This window comes from Homarus americanus, unplaced genomic scaffold (genome assembly GCF_018991925.1).
Source record: "Homarus americanus isolate GMGI-L3 unplaced genomic scaffold, GMGI_Hamer_2.0 scaffold30108, whole genome shotgun sequence".
Lineage (NCBI taxonomy): Eukaryota > Metazoa > Arthropoda > Malacostraca > Decapoda > Nephropidae > Homarus > Homarus americanus.
In genome coordinates, this window is record NW_024748109.1 from 5,385,073 (window position 1) to 5,406,605 (window position 21,533).

At 35.8% G+C, this 21,533-nt stretch overlaps 1 protein-coding gene across 7 annotated transcripts in view; it reads left to right on the plus strand.

The window, feature by feature from the left end:
• The window catches only part of LOC121880162 (transcription initiation factor TFIID subunit 2-like), a 42,958-nt gene that overhangs the window by 11,063 nt on the left and 10,362 nt on the right, over positions 1 to 21,533 (plus strand). For all 7 annotated transcript variants that reach the window (XM_042387268.1, XM_042387272.1, XM_042387267.1 and 4 more), the window contains 14 exons: positions 76 to 159; positions 2,316 to 2,529; positions 3,980 to 4,234; positions 6,219 to 6,320; positions 7,379 to 7,485; positions 8,059 to 8,191; positions 8,585 to 8,691; positions 9,294 to 9,460; positions 12,073 to 12,140; positions 14,391 to 14,564; positions 16,326 to 16,571; positions 17,769 to 17,925; positions 18,551 to 18,770; positions 21,045 to 21,204. In XM_042387268.1, coding sequence (XP_042243202.1) covers positions 76 to 159; positions 2,316 to 2,529; positions 3,980 to 4,234; positions 6,219 to 6,320; positions 7,379 to 7,485; positions 8,059 to 8,191; positions 8,585 to 8,691; positions 9,294 to 9,460; positions 12,073 to 12,140; positions 14,391 to 14,564; positions 16,326 to 16,571; positions 17,769 to 17,925; positions 18,551 to 18,770; positions 21,045 to 21,204 — 2,194 coding nt within the window. The remainder of the gene's footprint in view (positions 1 to 75; positions 160 to 2,315; positions 2,530 to 3,979; positions 4,235 to 6,218; positions 6,321 to 7,378; positions 7,486 to 8,058; positions 8,192 to 8,584; positions 8,692 to 9,293; positions 9,461 to 12,072; positions 12,141 to 14,390; positions 14,565 to 16,325; positions 16,572 to 17,768; positions 17,926 to 18,550; positions 18,771 to 21,044; positions 21,205 to 21,533) is intronic.

Here is a 21,533-nt window from a genome sequence, read left to right on the forward strand (position 1 = left end):
AGCATTATGTAGCTTTCAACCATTAGTATAATTTTGTTAAACATGTTTTACAATGTTTTCTTTTTACCTTTTCAGGTATCCTTATTCTTGCTACAAGCAAGTGTATGTTGATGAAGCTTATAGCAGTTTGCATTCCTATGCCACCATGAGCATTCTCGAGTATGTATCATGTACATGTATTTGGAATTATTTTATATTAGAATAGTATGAATTAGCTTTCTGGCTAGTGTTGCCAGCTACTTTTCATAATATAGACTGTAAGTTTGGAGATTTTGGTCCTCAGACAACAACCAGCAAATGCTGATGGTTTTCCAGAAACCAAAAGCTAATTCACATGAAGTCTGGTGATCATAGGGGCAAGGCCCGGTCCTCACAATGAAAATAATTACATCTGAATGTAAAGTAAAGGTATTGCATCGAGGTATAGGGTTGAAGGCTAACCAACTTGCTTACCAGCTAGCTAGGACCCAGAACAATAAGTGAACAGTGTCAACAAACCTTACAACATGGAAAACATAAACTTAACTGATAACACCAAGAATTACACATAGTTGTTATCATTTCCTGATGTATTGCAGTATAAGCAGGACAGTTAAAAAGACATCAGTGAGAAATTAACACAGGAAGTCTCTTGGTGTTATCTTGTAAAGTATCTACTGGTTAAATACATGTTTTTATAAGCTAGATTCATTTGTTCATACCTACCGGTATACAGTAGGGTCGCAGAGTATGCATATTTATAGTACGCGACCCCACTTATACATGTCTGACCCGCCATTGCGCTTGGGTCTCACTATTGCATGAGCATCTCTCAGTAGCTCAGCATGTTTATCACTTGTGGCTGAATGGGATGTTTCATGTGTACTATACCAGTAAATGTAAAGAATAAATAGAAGAAAAAATACTGTTTTGCCATTTGGCAATCATTTCATTACACATGAGACACAGGAGACATTGAGAAGCTGAAATCCTCTACACTGCTCCCCCTTCCCCCTTCCACGATCTGTGTACTAACTCCGTCACACAAAGAAATGTTTATTCTGTTTATGTTTTTAACCTTGTAATAATTTGTATTTGTAATTTTTTTTTGCACATTCTGTATGAAAGATTGCATATACAATATATATACAACAGAGTTTTTTTAAAAGAAAATTACTTATATCTACCAGAAATTAAGAGTTGAAAAATAACCATAATATAGCTCCCAGCTCAGCCTCACCCACTGAGTGCTAACTGTGGTTTCGTGAACATCTCCCCGCTGTTCGCGTTGATAAAGTTTTTCTTTACTGGTGAATTTTACTGCAATCATGACCCCTAAGAAGAAAAGTAGTGGTAATGATCCTGGTGGTAATAGTGAGAAAAAGGAAAAATCACATACGTACTGTGAGAACTTTTGAAGAAAATTCAGGATATTGGACTTAATAAGGAGTGGCGTATTGAACTCTAAAGTTGCGCCTCAGTTACCTTAGTATAAAAATAGGCTTATATGTATACAGGTTCAGTATACAGTATTCAGGGGGACCCGAATATACACAAATTCACACTTACGAGTGGATCCCAGGAACGTAACCCTCGCTTACTATGAAATCCTACTGTTTTAAAAAGTACTTTCCATATATACTGTACATTAACAAACCTATACCAGTATAGCTCTGGTAATGAGGTGGATGTGTTCATGAAATCCCCTTTGTTCTTGTAAATTGCATTGTCAGAGGTTGGTTTAACATGGAGTAAATGGGAATAGGTCCCAGACCTTTGTTATTATGCATTTTGTGTACTGTACAAGATCATCTCATATAATGTTAAGAAACGTAACATAGGTACAGTTTCAGTAAAATAGAAAAATAAACAATTACACTCACCAATGACTTAAAAACATTTGTTTTTACCATCAAGTGTTATGATGCGTGTCCACCTAAAGAGAAGTGGCAATTACATAGCCCACGTATGGTTGACGACACAAAACCCAGTCCACTGATGCTGTCAGTACCTCAGTATCTTCCAATGATGGGAACAAATTTAACTTCTGGGGTTTCGTTCATATAACAAAAAATTGGATAAGAATTAGCAATAACAGAAGTGACTTGATAAGAAAGACAAATCTCTCTCCTGATGCCCTGGGTTGGTAAAAGTATATTACCTGTGCAGTAAACCCTATTTGATGGAGTGGCACAGGTTATAGCAGTGTGGTGAGGCCCAAAATAATTTGGGCATGACTTTTGAAATTTGCATGCAACTATATTCAGTGCATCCCTAGATTCAAGTATTCTATCACCTTTAGTATTGATAAATTAATAATATTTCTTGAATTTCAGTGTAAATCTCCTGTGCAGCAACAGAATCATAGATCAAGTTTATGAAACCAGAAAGACAATGGCATTATGTGTGGCCCAGCAGTTTTTTGGATGTTTTCTTTCCCGTCATGCATGGGCTGATGCATGGCTAACCACTGGCATTGCAAACTATCTAATGAGCCTCTATGTGAAGAAGCATTTTGGCTTTAATGACTACAAGGATTGGATACATAGTGTAAGTACTGTACTGTAGTTATGCTGTACCCAGACCCACAAATATGCACACACATTGTACATGAAAAATGTATTTCTTACCTCAGTGGTGTACCTAAAGATGTCTTTATCAAAAGCTGGTTAAGAGTTCTGATTTTTAAGCACATTAAGTCCTTGCTAATTTGATATCAGGCTCTAGGTCGATCAAATTAGGGGAACTGAACCCTATTTACCCATTTGTTTTGTTATTCGAGATTCAAACCTTCACTTAATGAATTGTTTTCCCAGGAACTTAACTCACTCATTAAGAGAGGGATACCTGTATTACACTGCTTATTTAGGTATTTACTAAAGGTAGATCATTCCAGGGGTAGTTTCATGGCAACCAAAAGTGGTACAGTACTCACAAATATTACTATTCAGGTAATTCTGGAACCTATCCCCCATGAATAATTAAGTGATACAGTACCTCTATTATTCCCTCTCCCTTTTTTTAAACTTCACAGTAAAAAATTCATTATATGTGGCTGAGTGCCAACTGCTGTAGTGTTTTATGTACATGAAACTGAAAGTAGGTCCCAAAGGCAGTGTGGATACAGCACATTGTATGCTAAGCCTTCAGTACACAAGTAGGCAGCATGGCTGGTACTGCACTTGACTGTCTTCACTTTGCCAAGTTGTAAACTCAGGTACCCATTTACAGCTGGGTGAACTGGGAGTGCCCGGGAATAATAGGAGGTGAGCGATGTATCCACCCAACCGCCGCACTCATGTTTATTTACTTAGGAAACCATAAAAGTCATAGAAATATCATTGCAATGTTCTCATGTTACTTATAAATAAAGAAAATACAATATAAAGCTACAATACTGTATAAAATAAGAAAAAAAAGAGTGGGAATGATTAATGTGTGAGGTAGGGTGGGTGGGTGGCTGGCTGACTGGACTCGACCAATATATTTCTAAGCCATATCCTCTTTATAACAATACAATATGCAATTTCACCATAATTTTCATGTTATTTAAGTTCATTTGGTGCCGAGTTAATAAAAAAATTATCATAAAACATTAAATTTCCCCCCATTAAAAAAAATTCCACACTCGCCCCCCAGTTGAGTTATTGAGTTGTATTAAATTCCTGGTGGTTTGTTTACATCATTGGCAAATACGGGACCAGCCAGGCAGCCCCGGCGCTATTTTGGTGTAATGGCATCACCCAGAGGATGATTATGAGAAGGGAAGGAGCTGTTTATGTAATATAGAACCACTTTTTGTACAACATCTGAGTGTTTATATTTTTAGATATATGTTATATATGATATACTGTATAATATAATTCTGTATTATAACTTTTATGTCTAATTTTATGGTGTATTTATTCTTGCACATGAATAGTTTATGTTTGCTTTTGATTATCACATGAATCATAATTTGTCAAATACGATAAATTATTATTATTTTTTTTTTTATCAGGAATTGCAGGAGATCATAGATTATGAGGAAAAATTTGGTGGTATTGTGTTGGATCCAAGTTCATCACCAAATGAGCCCCAGAATGGACCGAATATGCCGGTGACATCAAACAACAGTAGCAACAAGGACACATTTTATTTCTCAGTCAAGAATCCACATGCCAGCTCCCCTCACTATATCGGTGTTTATTACAAAAAAGCTCACTTAGTCATACGTATGTTGGAGTATCGTATCGGTCAAGAATTAATGATGCAGGTAAAGTTAATCTGTTAGTTTTCAGGTACAACTACAGTGGAGATGGGTTAAATTGCAAGGTTATAGTCCTGCATATATCACGATATTGCTAATCAATCATTATATAAATTCTTAACATTAAAATAGGAAAAATTAGTTTGTTTTAAGAGCCATCATTTGGTGAGTGGCTTAGCTTTTTCTCAAGTACTGTAATATATATATATTTTTTTTTTCATGTATGTGTGTGTGTTGGGGGAGTGGTGGCTGAACACCACATCACCACCATCTTGACCACATTTCATCACCCCACAATCAACATCAAACCAGTACAGTACCTTTAGGACCACATCTCATCACCAAACAATACCACTACAACATTACACCACATTTCTATCTTGATCATAATCACCTGTTTGCTCTTCAAGTTTGTTTTATAATAGATTTATTTTAGATTATTTTAATTGGTTTTCCTTACAGAAACCATCAAATAGTTGGTGCTTCCTAAATTTTTTCCAAAATTTTTTCATTTTCTTGGGAGTTTACCTGTGAACACTAAGAGGTGACATGAATTATAAAAGAAATAGAAGTATTTCTTCTGTCTATCCTTTGTTAGCAAGAACCACTTGACAGATTGATGCTGAAGTTGTATATTCCAGCTAAGGTTTTAGCCTGATGGTTTAGACTCCCTTATTCCTCCTTTGTGTATGTGGATAATAAGTTGGAAAAATAAATCCTAAATGGTGAGTTGACTGAAGTAAAAATGGCAGTGGTAACTGGAATGATGTTTGTACTGTACTTTGGTGGCTATGGAGCCAAGGCTGATTTAGAACTCATACCTCAAAAGGGTGACCTTTGCTTTAATCTACCCTTTTAACCCATTAGGGTCAACTCTGCAAATTTTGGTTAACTGCCCGGACCATAGATTTTCAGGATTGATAAAAAAAAAAATCTGAATTTTATTCTTATTTTAGAGTATTTTGAGTTTAATATCTTTGTTAGTTGTAATAGTCCATCATGTTGAGATTTACCCCAGTGGCATATATTATATAGGTTTCTGGAAAGGGCCCCAAGACTTGAAGATAGGGAGAAAGCACCTTTGACAACTTATTTATTATTTAGTTACTGATGCCTTAAAAAAAAAAAAAAAACGTACAGCTGTAGTAATCTATATTAAATAAATAATATCCTCTTTAATCAAAATAATTCTCCTCATTAACGAATTAACTTTACTGAATAATTGTTGATACAAATACTGTAATGCAAGTGTGGCTATAGCCTGTATCGTAGATAGGTTCATACAATGGTACACTGAATAATGCTTAAAGCTTTGTGCAGTGGACTAAGTAATAAAAGAGAGAGAGAGAGAACAGTAATTGATTGCATTAGGTTAAATGAGTTGAGGGCAGTAGCAAAAAGGGGGGCCATGGCTACATGCCTCTCCCCTATACTGTATATGCCACTGAGTTAACCACTGATTTATTGGAGATAACTTTCAAAATTTGTGAGAATACGAATGTGTGAAGGGGCAACTATGATAATCTTTGGCATAAATCTGATGATCGATAATTACTCACTTAGAGTACTTGTTTGATATTAAATTGTGCACCTCATGTAAATACTGTAAGTGCCTATGGTAGGCTGGTTAGAGACCCATATAATCACGCATAATTGTCCAAATGTGAGCAGGAAATATTATAGCACAACAGGTGCAGGAATTGTCCTGGTAAGCAAAATTCAACAGTTGCAAGAATAATCATTAAAGGGTTAAGGGAGATGATTGTAAAGGGGAGGAATGGGCACTTGCAAGATCATATGCTAGTTAAAGGGTAATCTACTTTAATGGACTTCTAAAAACAGCTTGGACATGAAACAGAAACTGCCTGACTATGGGTTAAATAATAAGATTTCAGGTTCATTCCATCATTATGCAGACATAAATCCTTTAATTTTAAACATACAGCTTATTCATGAAATATTTATTTATTCAAACCATTTATTTGTTTAGGTCTTCAACAAACATCTGTCATTGGCTCTAATTGCAGTTGGCAACAAAGGTCATCCTGCAGGCTGGTCTCACATGCTTATGTCTACTGCTACTTTCACAAAGGTATGAACCAATGGTGTCTAGAGGTTTCAGTTTTTCATGTCTTGGGCATGTACCATATTTTTGTAACCACAGTTTCATGCCAGTCTTGTCCATCCACCCTTTTGGATGCACATGAACAAATTCACCATGTGGAATTTTTTCCCTTGGTTGAATTTTTCTTTTGAATATTAAAAATGGTGACAGTAGTGATGAAGAGTTTTCAGGTTTTGAAGATGATGATGAATTTTTGGGCTTTGAAGATGATTAAAGTTTTTGTTACAATGTTTTTTGGCCTTTGTCTTATTGTGTTTGAGTACCAGTAACACAAATTATTTTTTTCATGCTGTATATTTTTGTATATCCTGCTTTAATTGAAATCCTTTGTTTAAATTCTGCTATACAGAAATGATGTTTGATTATACAGTACTGTACATGTAAGAAATTTGTATTGTAAATGACTTCTTCTGTTAGGCTCATCTGCTTTATGTTCAATTGAAAAAATAGCTTTAATTTTATAAAATGCTTTCTTCTACTGTACTGTAGTTAAGCAGTTTCTGTTTTCTCTTGGATGCAAAATATTATTATTGAAAGGATTGTTCCTGCTGTCCTGGATGCATGTTTTATGTATAAAGATCCTGTATGCAATGAAGATTTTTGTTCTGCTATACAGTACAGTAGACATTTGATAAATGTTGTGAATATTTTACGTTCCATATTTGGAAAGTTTCCCTTTTATCTTGCTACACAAATTTGATGTTTTCAGTCACATGCTATTAGGTTTATTTACCACAATTATCAATGAAAATTTATATAATTTATTGAGATTTACTGTATCATGCATGTTCATATTAGTAGGAGTAAACATTAAATGTTTAAATACTGTACACTATGAAGTTTTTTCCAAAATATTCTTTGCTGAACTGGGGGGCCGCATCTTATAATATGCCAGTACATCTTATATGCCACAAAATATGGTAAATACACATTTCTGTATTCGTGGTAGATAACCAATCGTCTTTATTCCTGATATATGTACCTTTATCATCTATCTCATGTTAATGAATTTTTGGTCTTCACAGGCAATTTTTACTGTAACGGGAAAAGACATTACGGTGTTTTGTGATCAATGGGTTCGTCAAGGGGGACATGCAAAGTTCAACATGAAGTTCCTCTTTAATCGCAAAAGGTAGGATCACAATTTTTTATTTAGTTCCTTACTCTATATAAAATATTTCATATATTGTAAATACTTTATTATTATTTCATGGTAGGGGTTGTATTTTACATATTTTCCTATAGTTTAAGGCTATCATTAACTTGCATTTTTTACATGTATACAATAGACCCTCGCCAACTGTAGGGGGTTAGGTTCCCGAAAAACTAAATGGTTGGCAAATCCGCAGTTGGCAAGACTAAAGACTTATGGGAAATAGGGAGTTAGGTTCCATTGCTGCAGATATCACTCGTCAAAGCCTAACTAAGTTGCCTGTTTCTTCACTACACAATACCTGTATTGTACATTTAATTAAATTTGAGCCATAAAATAGTTTAATTCTCGGTTATTTATGGAAATATTACATCAATAAGAATGGTTGATAAAAAGATGGTCTTTGTTTGTTCTTGGTTGCAGCCATCCTACAGGTGTATAGCAGAATAGGACTTGCAAGAGTGAAAAGTTCTTAATCTCCAAACAAATTGTGTTTGATCTTATACAAGATGGTTTTTTACCTCTCAATAACCTGAATTTGTTCTTCACCAGGAACATTGTGGAAATGACCATTGAACAGGGATATATTGGTGAGCTGGGAATCCGCCGTTATGTTGGGCCACTGGTGGTGTGGATACAAGAGTTGGATGGTACATTCAAACATACATTACAAATTGAACATCAGGTAAACAAGGCGCTTTAGGATTTTTTATATTGTTTCCCTCCATTTTCTTGCTGGCTTGAATGTGCATTGGGGTTGAACTGAATGATTGATCTTGAAGACAGGGGATCAAGAACAACAGGGGATCAAGAAATGCAAATGTTTTTACATGGTGGTGAAAGTTTCAAGTCGTCTTCTTTTTCAGTGTACAGTATCTTCATACCAAGTGTCTCCTGCATTGGAATCTGGTTTGAGGGTGAAGGATATTTTTATACAGCATTCAATTGTGTTTTATTTTAAATTCCGGTCACAAGTTTGGATCCCTGGAATATGGTTTTCAAAACTCATTTAGAGAACAGAATATTAAGGTCAATCCTTAGGTTTTTCATTGAATTTATGTGAAATTTTTCCTAATAGGTGTCTAAGAAGGAGATTGTCTGCCACTCAAAGTCTCGCCGGAATAAAAAGAAAAAGATTCCTCTTTGTACTGGTGAAGAAGTGGATATGGATCTTAGTCACTTGGAGTAAGTACTGAATAATAATTTGAAAATTAAATTTTTATTACTGTATTGTAAATTCTTATTGTACAGGTGTGACAAGCTTCACATCACAGTGATGAGTAAATCCAATACAGGTTTTTTCATTTGTGCATCAGTGTAATTTTCAGGTCAAAAACTTACAAAGTACAGAACCGTACAGTAATTCCTTTGCGAGGGATGCCAATATTTATCATCAATAATAACAACCTACCAGTAATTTACATGAAATCAGGGAAACAATATAGATTTTTACATGGTTCAAACATCTCAACCTATGTTTCTCTGCCCAAGGAATTCATTTTTAGCCATTGCTGGTTCATAGGGAATATTTTTATTATTATTTTATTTATAGTATTTATTTTTTTAGGAAAAGCATGTATTAAGTTTTTGATGTTTATTGTACATTCAGTGGTAAGTTTTTCTTCTATAATTGTAGTCTGAGGGTTAAAAGGATTTTTTTTTCTATAGCAGAGAATAAGACCCCTGTGCACAGTAAAGTTTTCTAATTTATATAGTAGTCACTTCTTATTTATGCACTTTCACAAGCTTAGTTCATTTTTAAGCATTTACTGCGTTTTGTTTCACAGTGCCGATTCCCCAGTGCTGTGGTTACGGTTGGATCCAGACATGACAATGATGAGAGCAGTGGAAGTAGAGCAACCTGATAATCAGTGGCAGTATCAGCTGAGGCATGAGCGGGATGTAACGGCTCAGACTGAAGCTATCACTGCTCTTCAGCGTTTAGCCAGGCAAGGTGAATATAGTAGGGTTTAAAAAGATTGCCATAATTCATCATTATTATCAATGTCTTACAGCCATTTTCCACATTTGCATGGGCCAGCTATATTATCTCCTTTCTCTACTGTCTTATGCGATCTCTCTTGTCAGGTTCTTATCTCTAATGTCATTTCTCACAACATTTCCCATAGATCAGGTCTCATTTATTAACCCTTTCAGTGCGATTCCCGTACCCAATGCAGAAGACAACACCAGTGTGCGGGACTAATTTTTTTCCCGTACTGTGAATCTTATTGTCAGATAGACTCATCCCATTTTATCAGCTGACAGAGAGAGGCAGCCATGACCCACAAAAATTATCTCTAGGCCTGCCATCATATTCTCACTCATCTGAACCACTAACCACCAACATCAATAATAACCATTTGAACCACCAGCCACCAACACCAACCATTTGAACCACCAGCCACATGGCACTTTTGAAAATTAATACAAATAAAGAAATAAGAGGTCACCCTCATTGATGCCAGGGGTTCTGTTATTAAAAAGGATCATCATAAGGGGTTTACTTCCCAGCAACAGCCAAAACCCCCCTTTGACTATGTATTTCTGTACTGTACAGTATTAAGTTTTCATGAATACAGTAATAACAGTTTTGAAACAAAATACATGCAAATATTATTGAATGAACATTATAAATGAGTATACACCAATACAGTCAGTGCTTTTTCACTCATGAAGGCAGAACTTAGTGATACTGATTTATGATTTTGGTCATCAATCCACACAATTTACTGTTTCCTACTTTTCCAAACACTAGCTTCCTCACTCTTGCCATCTTGGCTGAAAATATAATTGACAGTTTAACAGATTTCTTAATTTTGCCTACATTCCTCTTGATAGCACATACTGTATGTTGGACTTGTTCACTTAGTATGCTCTGCTCAGCCCTGGAGCTGTTTCACCATTTTCAATACAGTACTGCTCAATATCTCTCACACAGTTTCTGTTGTGAACATATTTGTAGGCTTAGGTTACTGTGTTACACCCATTCTCTACACTTGTTTGAGTTAACCTTGATTATCTGATGGCAGCTCTCCATGCTGCATGGTCTCTTGCAGCCTCTTTTACTAGGTTCTTATCTCCATGTTCATTTCTGAAAATTTCTCCCCTCCCCTCCACATTCACTCATGTATCTCTTGACCCATTTGGTTTCCAACATTCACTTCACATTCTTGAACCATCTCAACCTACCTCCACACAAAACCTTGCCAACACTCTATACCCAGCTGCCCTCTTAGCTCTGAACTGGGTTTTCTATCTTTTAACGTTACATTACACATCCATCTCACCATTCTCACTTCAGCTTACTTAAGTTTCTGTGTGTCAACCTCTTTAATTGTCCTTCTTTCCTTATAGCATCATGTTTCTCACTGGTAGCATGCATATTTCTTTTCAAATACAGTACCGTAAAGAAAATGTCCTCTCGTTGTCAATTTCTTCCAGTTACCACCACCACCACCCCCAGCACTGATCTTGTCACTCAGGTAGCAAAACACACAGTCCAAGGATATATCCCCTTTGTTGAGTTTTTCCAACCTTTACTTACTAGGCCACATGATTACCTGAATATACGGTACATCATCATCATCAATGTTTTGTGTCATTTCCCTCGCTTGTAATTACCTGATGGCAGCTTTCCATGCTGCACAGTCTCTTGCAGTCATTCTTATCAGGTTCTTAATTATCATGTACAGTAATTTCTTACAACCTCAACCCATTTCATTTTTGGCTTACCCTTGGCTCTCCACCCCACCACATTGGTGTTAATTATATCCCATTAGTTGTGTTATCATGACACTCCTATATCCTACTTGTCTTATTACCACTATTTTATTTTCGTGGGAGTTGGGGTGAGAATTGAGGTGGTGGGTTGGGTAACTATGGTGGCATGTAGGGTGATTATTGTTGTGGTGAGAGGGGTGAGTATTAAGGTGATATGGGGGTGATTATGATATGTGGTGTGTCAGGGGTGATTACAGTACCTGTATTGATCATGTGCAGGAGTGACTGTTGTAATGTAGTGATAATAATGTTATTAATAGTAATGTGTTTGGAAGTGACTCATTCAGGCAGCAAGAATTGGAGGAAAATATTTTAATGAAAATGGGAAATTTGGGGTGGCTCCTAGTACGTTTTCTCTAATTTCATTGCACAGACAATTAATTTAGGAAAGGAACCAGAAAAAATATTACAAAAAATGCTCATATATTAGTGTTTCATCATATTATAATATTATAATCATAATTACTGTATTGTAAATCATTTACCCGGTATTTGTTGTAAATATTCACTGAAAAATAAGATATAAAAGATGGCCAATACTTCAGTAAGCTCAATAGGGTAATATAACATAGAACATTTACATTATAAGCTGAGTTGAGGTAAAATAGGGGTTTAGGACCATATTGGACCCTATGAGGAAAGAGGATAATGAGTAACCTCCCTTTTCATGGCTGAGCATTACCGTTATTTTTTGGCTTGTTCACATGTTAAAAAAATATCTTACCACTTTTTGTGCTAAACAAAAGATACTACCACCATATTAAGTGAAGGTTGTATGCACAGGTGCTGTTACGACTGAGATGCGAAATACACTGAATGCTGTGTTGGAGAATGAGCAATGCTTCTATAAGGTTGGTTTTAATGTTTAATTGTTGAAATAATAGATACTCTTTTTTTATATTGTTTCATAGATTTAATGTTACTCATTATTGCCAGGCATTTAGACATGTAGACATAAGATTTGGAAGAATATGTTTATTTATTCTTTTCCTTTATATTCAGATCTTTTGAAAATTTTAATATTCATTTATATACATGTGGGATACTATATAAGAATGAGGGATACAGATCAAATAATGGCAACTTACTTCCGAGGTGAAAATTTTCCTCTTGGTCACAGTGTGGCATATGCCATATTGTGGAACCACTGACATAATCTTTACTACCTGCCAGATATGGGAGAAGTGCAGAGAATATTACCATGAACCTCTACATTAATCTTACAAAGTCCTCTTAACACACTCAACAGCAAAGCTCTTTGGTGGACCCTCAGTCAGTTTGGATGCCCACCAAAATTCATCACCATTGTAAGGCAACTCCTCAATGACAAATGTGGCAGTGTCCTTCATAGTGGCACCCAAGCAGAGTTTTTACCTATTCAAGCAAGTGTGGAGACTGTGCGCTGTGGGGAAAGACCAGAGATGTAGAGAATACAATCTCACTAATGTGTCCACTTTTTTTTTTTTTTAAGGGATTAGCCCACCCGAGCACAGGTCACTGACCCACATCGGAACCTAGAGGTGAAAATTTAATAATAGTAATTCATAGTAAATAAAATTTATTATAAAAGGTAAAATAAAATAATAAAAATAATAATAACAACACTGTAATAATGATAATAAAGAAAAGAAAAATATTAATCAATAGTGAGAAACGCTATATGTACAGTATGTTGTCTTGTCAATAGTAAGAGAAACAATTGAGATCCTGCAATTGTGTGTAAATGAGGCAGAAAGACAGATCAGCAACCTGGGACTTGGTCACAATATTCGTGATGCCATATGGCAGCAGGGTCTACCATTAGACAACACATTGTGCTTCCAATATCTTCCCAGGCGGTAGTACCTCCCTGTTTGATATTACAGTGGTCCCTCGGTTAACGAACACAATCCGTTCCAGCAGGTTGTTCGTTAACCGAAAAATTCGTTAACCAAAACCATTGTTTCAATGGGTTTTTGGGTAATTGGTTCCAGCTCACCGAAAATTGCCTAAATTCAACAAAAATGGTAGAAAAGTTCACTTACTTTGAGGTGTGTATGTAGAAGGCTCCTGGATGATGATGATGGGAATTAGAATGGGGGTGGAGGAGAAGGAAGAAGAGAAGGCATTGAGAAGTCACCCCATGGCACCATTCACCCATAAAATTTTAGTTCTCTTGGTGTATTTCAAGATTATTTTCTTTAAATCAACACTGCACTGCATTATATATTGTCAATATGTAAAATATATTTCAAAATGACCAATAATTTGGGGAAACACAGAAAAAAAGCGTTGAAGAGAGTCTCAAGATGTGTTACCTCCAGTGAAAAACAGAGACTAACGCCTGTTTGCTGTGTTAAGAGGCTGATGCCGCGCATTAAACTAGTCACTTTACCTTCAATTATGTTCAATAATTGTTTAAAATGACTAAAAAATTGAATATTAAACTTTTAAAATTATTGAATAGTATAAACTTCTTGATATTTACTAAAATAGTAAGGAATTTAAGCCCTAGAACCGATTAATGTATTGGCGGACTAATACTAAAGCTGGTTGACCGGCCAGTGCAAGCGAAAACATGTTGAGGTCGGTTCGTAAGAAATTCGTTAACCGAATTTTTATTCGTTAACCGAATTTAAGAATCTTATGGGAGGCAGTTCGTTAACCGAGGCGTTCGTTAACCGAGGCGTTCGTTAACCGAGGGACCACTGTATATGCACTCATTCAAACAACTTGGAAATCATAGCTCATCCCTCACAGAAAATTAATTGAGAATTAGTAGATTAATAAGTTTGCTTCCGTTTCTTCATGCATCTTTTTTTTTTTTTATCATGTTTGTTACACCTGTTCAGTCCCATTTAGCTGGGAATGCACTAATCATGTCATCAACATTTTACAGCCATATTCCACACTTGTGCGAGTCTACCTCATTTACCTTATGGCAGCTGTTGGGTAAAAACCATAATGGGATGTCCCCACTATCACCACTATTGCAAACCCAGGGCACCAGACTAGAAAATGCAGCAGAGACTTGGGGATGGGCACAATGAAGCAGAGTTTTACGGCTGCATGCCAGCCCGCACATAGAAGATTAGTGTTATTTATATTTTTATTTCCCACAGATACGATGCAGGGCTGCTCACTGCCTTACTCGAGTGGCTAATGCCATGGTGGCTAATTGGAATGGCCCGCCAGCAATGATGCAGATTTTCCGCAAGATGTTTGGTGCTTTCTCTTGCCCTAATATCATCAGGCAGCATGACTTCACCAGCCTCCAGAATTATTATATCCTTAAGGTTTGATATATTTTTAAATAACTAAAATCCATAATTCTTGTAGAGCTTTTTTTCCTATACCTCCACCTATTTATAAAGAATTTAATTTTGAGACACATTTGTTAATATAATATTCTGTTTGAAAGTTTATTCACATTTTTGCATTCATGATAAATAAATTTAAAGAGTTTTGAGTATTATTTGGTAATAAATCTGTGGCCATGATGACATTAACAATATTCTCTAAATAGGTTTAATGATTGGATGTAATATATCTAGGGTATTTATGACCTGAATTGAGTTAGTAAGCAAGTGGGTCTAAAAGAAGAACCCTGAATGAAGGCATCTGGGGGTAATTTGAAGATCAGCTAACTCCCCTAGAGTCATTTCATATATTGCATAGCCCAGTCCTCATTTTACTAACCAATCACAAGGTGGGCTGTCATTACCAGCTTTCAACTCCAGTCAGATATGTCAGCTTATTGCACAAATGATTGAATAGGTAGTATGTCAATTATCCGGCAAGTTTGGGACCAGAATCAAACTGGATTCATGATTTTTCTGAATTTTGAAAACAATAGCGCTAGAATTTACATAAAATATTTGATACAGTAAAGTGAACAAACCTTCTCTTGCACAACCCAACCTGTTGACCAAGCCTATGTCAACACCTCACCATCTTCTGTTGATGCAGAATATAGACCAAGATCATTTCACTACTCATTTTTTAACTTGTTCAAGTTGAAACTCAAAGTTAGAGCATATGGCCAGTGAGTTATTGTCAAATTTTGCAACAATTTTTATTTTTATTTTTAAATCAAAGAGTAAAATGCAATTTAAGAAAAAACAAAGTACTTAAAGTCATTGTTTTGATATAAATGTTCATGAATTATAACACGTGTATGAACAACACCCCCTAAAAGTATCGTTAGTCATGGCGTCAATGTGATCTGAAGCTTTCCGAGCAATGTTACTCGACCTGTTTCTGAATGGTTGGTAGTTCTACATCCACGACCTTTGAACATGAATGAGTACAGGGCATTTGTTCATTTTCTTTTCAGTTTTTGCACCTTATTTGGATCGTTCCAAAGATTGTTTCTCATTATTCCAACCAACAAACATACTCAGTTACCATACTGTACATACCTTGGCTGCCACATAAAATATTATACTGTATTTGTAATTACAGTACAGTATTGTGCAAACAAATATTTTTTTTTAATGTACAAACAGTAATAATAAAGTAAATAGTACAGTAATAAATCAATTTAACACTTACATGTCAAGGTGAGCTAATAATGTGTAGATGATATTTCAAAAATGTAATGTTCACACTGGTAAATGAAATAAAATCTCACATTGGAGAAATAAAGGACAAAATCTTGGAGCTGGTACACTAGGACCCTCTTCAGCTAACTAACAGAACAAAGCAAGAGAGAAACACATAGAACAAATGAATGAGATCATGTAACCTGTCTCCTGAGTTGAGGTAGAGTGGGGATTAGGGATAATCTTCTTGAAGACAGTTTTCAGAATCAGGTCAGTAGATCCCAGAATTTTGGCCAAACCAGACAGGCCTTTTCCCCAATTAGTCCAGATTAGAGGAAGTTTACTTTAGTATTCTCTACTGTGCTAATATTTTTGTATAAGAACAAGTATGAGTATAATTTAAGGCTCTCATTTACTCATGATTTTTTTTGAGGTTAGGAAGAATTTAAATAATGTAAGTGCCAAAAAGGTACTTTCCAGAAAAGTTCTAATATTATTACTACTTTATTACAGACTCTGCCAGTTGCTATGGCTGGTCTCCGCAACACTCACAAGACTTGTCCACCAGAAGTTTTAGCATTCCTAATGGACCTATTTAAATACAGTGATAACTCCAAGAATCGCTATTCTGACAACTATTATCGGGCATCACTAGTGGATGCTCTTGCTGCGGCAATTTCTTCAGCCCCTGTTCAACATGATCCTGCTACCATAACTTCTGATACTTTGTCTGAGGACATACGGAGGGTACTGTGTGAGGTATGTATCTTTAAATTACTTGGCTATGAACTTTTAATCAACTACACACAGCAAAATAGGCAGTTCTCATTCAAGGAAGGTTCAATTTCTGAAAAGCCATTTGTAAATTCATTTTTTGTAAATTGGATCCCATTTTCCCATAGACTCCCATTATAATAGCTGAGATACATTACTGTACTATGAACAAGAAAATGTTAAGAAGAACATGTTTTTAAAGAATTTTGTTGGTGTATACTTAACATACAACTTGTAGATGTTTTTCTTCATGCTCTGTTTCATAATAATATTGTACTGTAATACAATAATGGTCAGGGAACCAATTCCCTCCCTCTTTTCATTCTCTGAACCTCAAGATGTAGAAGTCATGCTCTCCGTGTCTGATAAGGGCCTACTGAGGATGCTGCGCACATGTCCATTCTTTTAGACTTAAAACAAAGTATGGGAACACCATGTGTATTTAAATATCTTAGTGGGAAATGAGTGTCTCTGTTGATATTGGCTGCAATTTAAGGTTTAAGGAGGACGTTACTGTAATAATATAATAATAATAATATGATAATTATAATATACTACTACTAATAATACAGTAATACTAATACTGTAGTAAAGTCATCCCTTAGCCTGATGATGGTCTAGCAGTAGTTATGGGATAGTAATGACAGATTTAGTTACTGTCATTAATGCAATATTGGCATTTTGACTTTTTACAATACAGTACATCAGTTCATGAGGTTTGTTTTAACCTAACTGACTCTGGCTCTTAATTGGGTCATTGTGTCAGCCTATACTGTAACCTGCATTGCATTAATTTACCTGTTGTTGTTTTTTTTGTTTTTCACTTAATGGGTCTTGGATAATATAATTTACCATTAAATTTTATGACCTCTCTGAAAGGCACAGAAAGTGTGTTAAGTAGCGGTGTTCTCACAGTTCCCTTGTTTCGCGTACTTTGCCAAAATTATCTTCATATTCTCAAAGATTTTACACATTTCTTGACTGATGTCAGCAATTACAGATGGATAGAAAAACGTCAATTACTTTACAAACGTAACTAATTGATACTTTACAAGATAACTTTTTGGGTAAAACATATAAGTAACTCAGATACTTATGATTTTAACATGGAATAAGTTTTGTACGTACTGAGAATTTTTATAGTGTACTGAGGACTTGTATTTTCTTTTTATTTATTTCTAGATCACGCGTTACTTAAATCTGGAAAAGCTTTTACCATGTTACAAGTACACAGTAACAGTATCCTGCCTGCATGCTATTCGAGTTCTTCAGAGAAATGGCCACCTACCTCCTAAATCAGACATCTTTAAAAGTTATGCTGCATATCCTCATTACATAGGTGAGAAATACTATTTAATTAGTTACAAAACATGAAATTAATATTCTGTTGTTTATTCCTATAATAATGGTTGCCCTTCATGTACAAGGATGGCTGGCTCTAGGGCCTCCTAGGTGTAAATTTGTTAAGGTATAGAAGATTTCGCCAACACAACAACCACACCCTAAATTAACGAGCTGTACGACCCTGTGTTAAGGAATATTCCGAGAAGACCGGACAACTGCACCGGCTAACCATTACCCAGCAACACAATCTCCAAATCGATTAACATCCAGATTCCCAATTACTGCTGGGTACACAGAGGCAAATGGCAATTGTGGAGGGAAATGGTCATAAAATGACGATGATGATGATAATGTTACGGAGTATTAGGCTAAGTGTAACTTAGGTCAATATGCCAAAGTACCATTAATTATCAACCTTCTATTTAACAGGAATTTCTATTAGGAGGCAAAGCCCTGGTCCAAAGATTTATGGGTAACCTGTATGTCATTTTCTATTAGTTTTCCTTTGTCTTGTACCTCAAATGTAATAGAAATGGGATAATGATTAATTGAATAAATAGTTGAAAATTGAGTTTTTCTTCTTTATTTAATTTTTGCTCATTATCCTTATCATTTTTCAGATGTGCGAGTTGCTGCTGTTGAACAGATTGTAGACTTCCTTGCTCATGATGGCTCACGTGAGGACATAGATTTTTTGTTAAGTTTAGCTGAATCAGACCCAGTCCCACGTATTCGATATATGACTCTGTTGTCATTAGCGAAGAATCCTCCTTTCAAAATGGGTCAGAGTCACAAACTTGATACTGAACACTTTGTGGAACGTCTGTGGAACATAATGAAGTAAGTACAGTATAGTACTGTATATGTATTCTTTGAAACTCTTGTAATATAGCAGAATAACCTTTCAGTGCAGTATTCTTCAGCACATTTATAGTTTTTGCTGTTGAATGTTTTAGCCTTTAAATACATAGTGCAAATTAATTATTTGGCCAAGATTCCATTTTTTGCAGTTTAATATTAATGTGAATAAAATTGTATGCATTATACAAAAGATGTTTGATTAGAAAATCATCATTAACCATACACACAAAGGAAGTAAGAGAAAATAGGAAGGTATAATATAAACACAGATAAACATAAATAGATTGACCTTTTTAAATACTATTTTCTGAGTTGGTTAAGATTAAGGCACAACCCTTGTAATTTCTTACCGCTTTGCCAGATGTCTCCTCTAATTGTTAAACAAGTGTGTCAGGGGCACTGATTACTGAAGCAAGAAGACTAGACTGCTGGTTCAAGTCTTGCCCATTAGGTGTTGGTTGGGTAGGTGGGTAGTATTTGATTACCTCAGGGAGTTACAACCTTGCCTTGCCAGCTGTTTTTACCTTGTGGGTTGGTGTTAGAAAGATCATCCAGCCATAAAACTTTATTTCAACATGCCTGATACCAACTGGGTTGCCAGTTTTCTGGGCTGGTACCCTAGGTGTGCAATGTTGAATGGAAGGGGTATCCCGTTCTGGTTTTACCCAACAGCCTCAACCAATTCTTAAATTCATGTATACCGGGTAGATTCCCAGCTTTTTTGATAAGATGGCCCAAATTATCGCACATCCAAAATGACCAGTAACTACTTGTAGACAAGTACTGACTGCAGTCAGCCGTTAATACTGGCTAACGGCCACGGCTGTCCCTGTAACAACTATCACGTATTATTTGATTCAAACAAAAATTTTTACCACGGTCTATAATTGTTCACATGAACAGAACAGCCAAACATCACGATACTGAGCTGTGGCTTTATGTTTAATGGCATAAACATCTCGGGTTCAGGTTTATATATAAATCCATCAAATAATCAGCTAAATTATGACAAAATCTTCTAAAATACTCGCTAGTCGTGAAGGACGATAAAAAGCCACAAACAGGATTTGAAATCTGCTAGATTTAGCGACTTTTCTACTAAATTAACATCCCTGCCTCAGGGCAGTTGCCACTTGCCTCCACAAAGATGCTCAGCAAATGCTAACCATGGGAAAATAAAATTTTACCCATGAGAGATATATCACAACAGTTGTGAGATATATCCAGAATAGTGTGTCCACCAGGGGTTAAAGCCTGTGGATAAAATAAATGTCGTCAAAGAGGCACAAAATGGTTGTATGACAATCACTACTCCTGGCTGAACACTGCCAGCACCAGCCAACTGGCCAATTCATCTCGGCTGACTACATTGCCATTAGTCTCCACATTTCCAAACTTTTCTTCACTTCCAGATTCCACACTTTCTCTTACAACTCTGCACCTTTTTTGTACATTAACAGCATATTGCAGTAAATGGGAAGAAACTGGACAATCAAGCAACTGGATGAGTGACTGTGTGTGGTGGTGGTGTAAGTGACGAGTGTACAGTGCAGTACACTACAGTACTTGTCTTCATGTAATGGTATCAAATTCATTTTTCTAACACATTTAGAACAATTGTTGTGAATAAAAGTTTATACAGTTTTTTGCAAGCCATAAATAGTTTTACTTGTGCCCATGGTCTAGATGTAATGGGAGAGTTTTTCTGTGCAAGGTGAGATGCATAGTTCAGAGTCAAGATGAGATGTGTAGTTTAGACTTTCGGAAACTTTCCCCAGCACCAGGAAACATTCTGGGGATGTGGGTTAGTGTCTGTCTGTGCAAGATGCATAGTTCAGAACTCAAACTTTTCCCAGTAACTGCAAAAATAAAAAATAAATCCAGGGATAAGGGATTTTTCCCGGCTTGAGAAAGTCGTCTAGTTCCCTGGAACTCTTTCATCCCTGGAGGTTACTACTATACTTTTTACCATATATTTACTACATTAATATATACTGTTCAGGTGTATGATATTTAAAGGGGTTGAATTAAAAAGAAACTGTTTAATTCACTTTTTTAATTTTGTAAATATAAAGTACAGTACTTGTAAAAGTATTGCATAAACAAGGGTTAATTACTTTATGTTAATGGATTTTGTAAATTTCTAGACTTGCAGCCATTTTTAGAACACATCTCTGTGAATATTCAGGGATTAGTGTACAGTATAAACAATTTCTGTTAACATACTGGTGATAAAAAAAAACTTTCTTTCAGCTCTGGACAACCATGTGATTCCCGAGTGCGATGTGCTGTAATGGATCTCTACTATGCCTTGTATGGACGCCGTAGACCCGCTTGTATTCCAGCCTCAGAGCCTGCACTGGTACTAAATCTCCGTAAACCTCCGCATCCTCCCATCCAAGCTCCAATCATAGTAAGTTGGAGGTGGTTTATTTATTCATGATAATGAGATAATATTTTCTTCCACTTATATTTCTTACCCAAGTAACAAATGTATTTGATAGAAGAGCTTTTCCTTTTCCCTTGTTTTGACTCGGAAACAATTGTATTTCTCCAAATAGAGTGGTATAATTACCTCAGAAACTAACTACAGTAGATTGAATCCAGTGTGTGGATTTCCATCTCCCTGTTCATCAATTCACTTCCCATTGAATTTTAATAAAAAAGGTGCATAATCCACACCAATCATATGATGGACTGGAGAATATTCTGTAAATTATTTTTATGAAAATTATAACATCA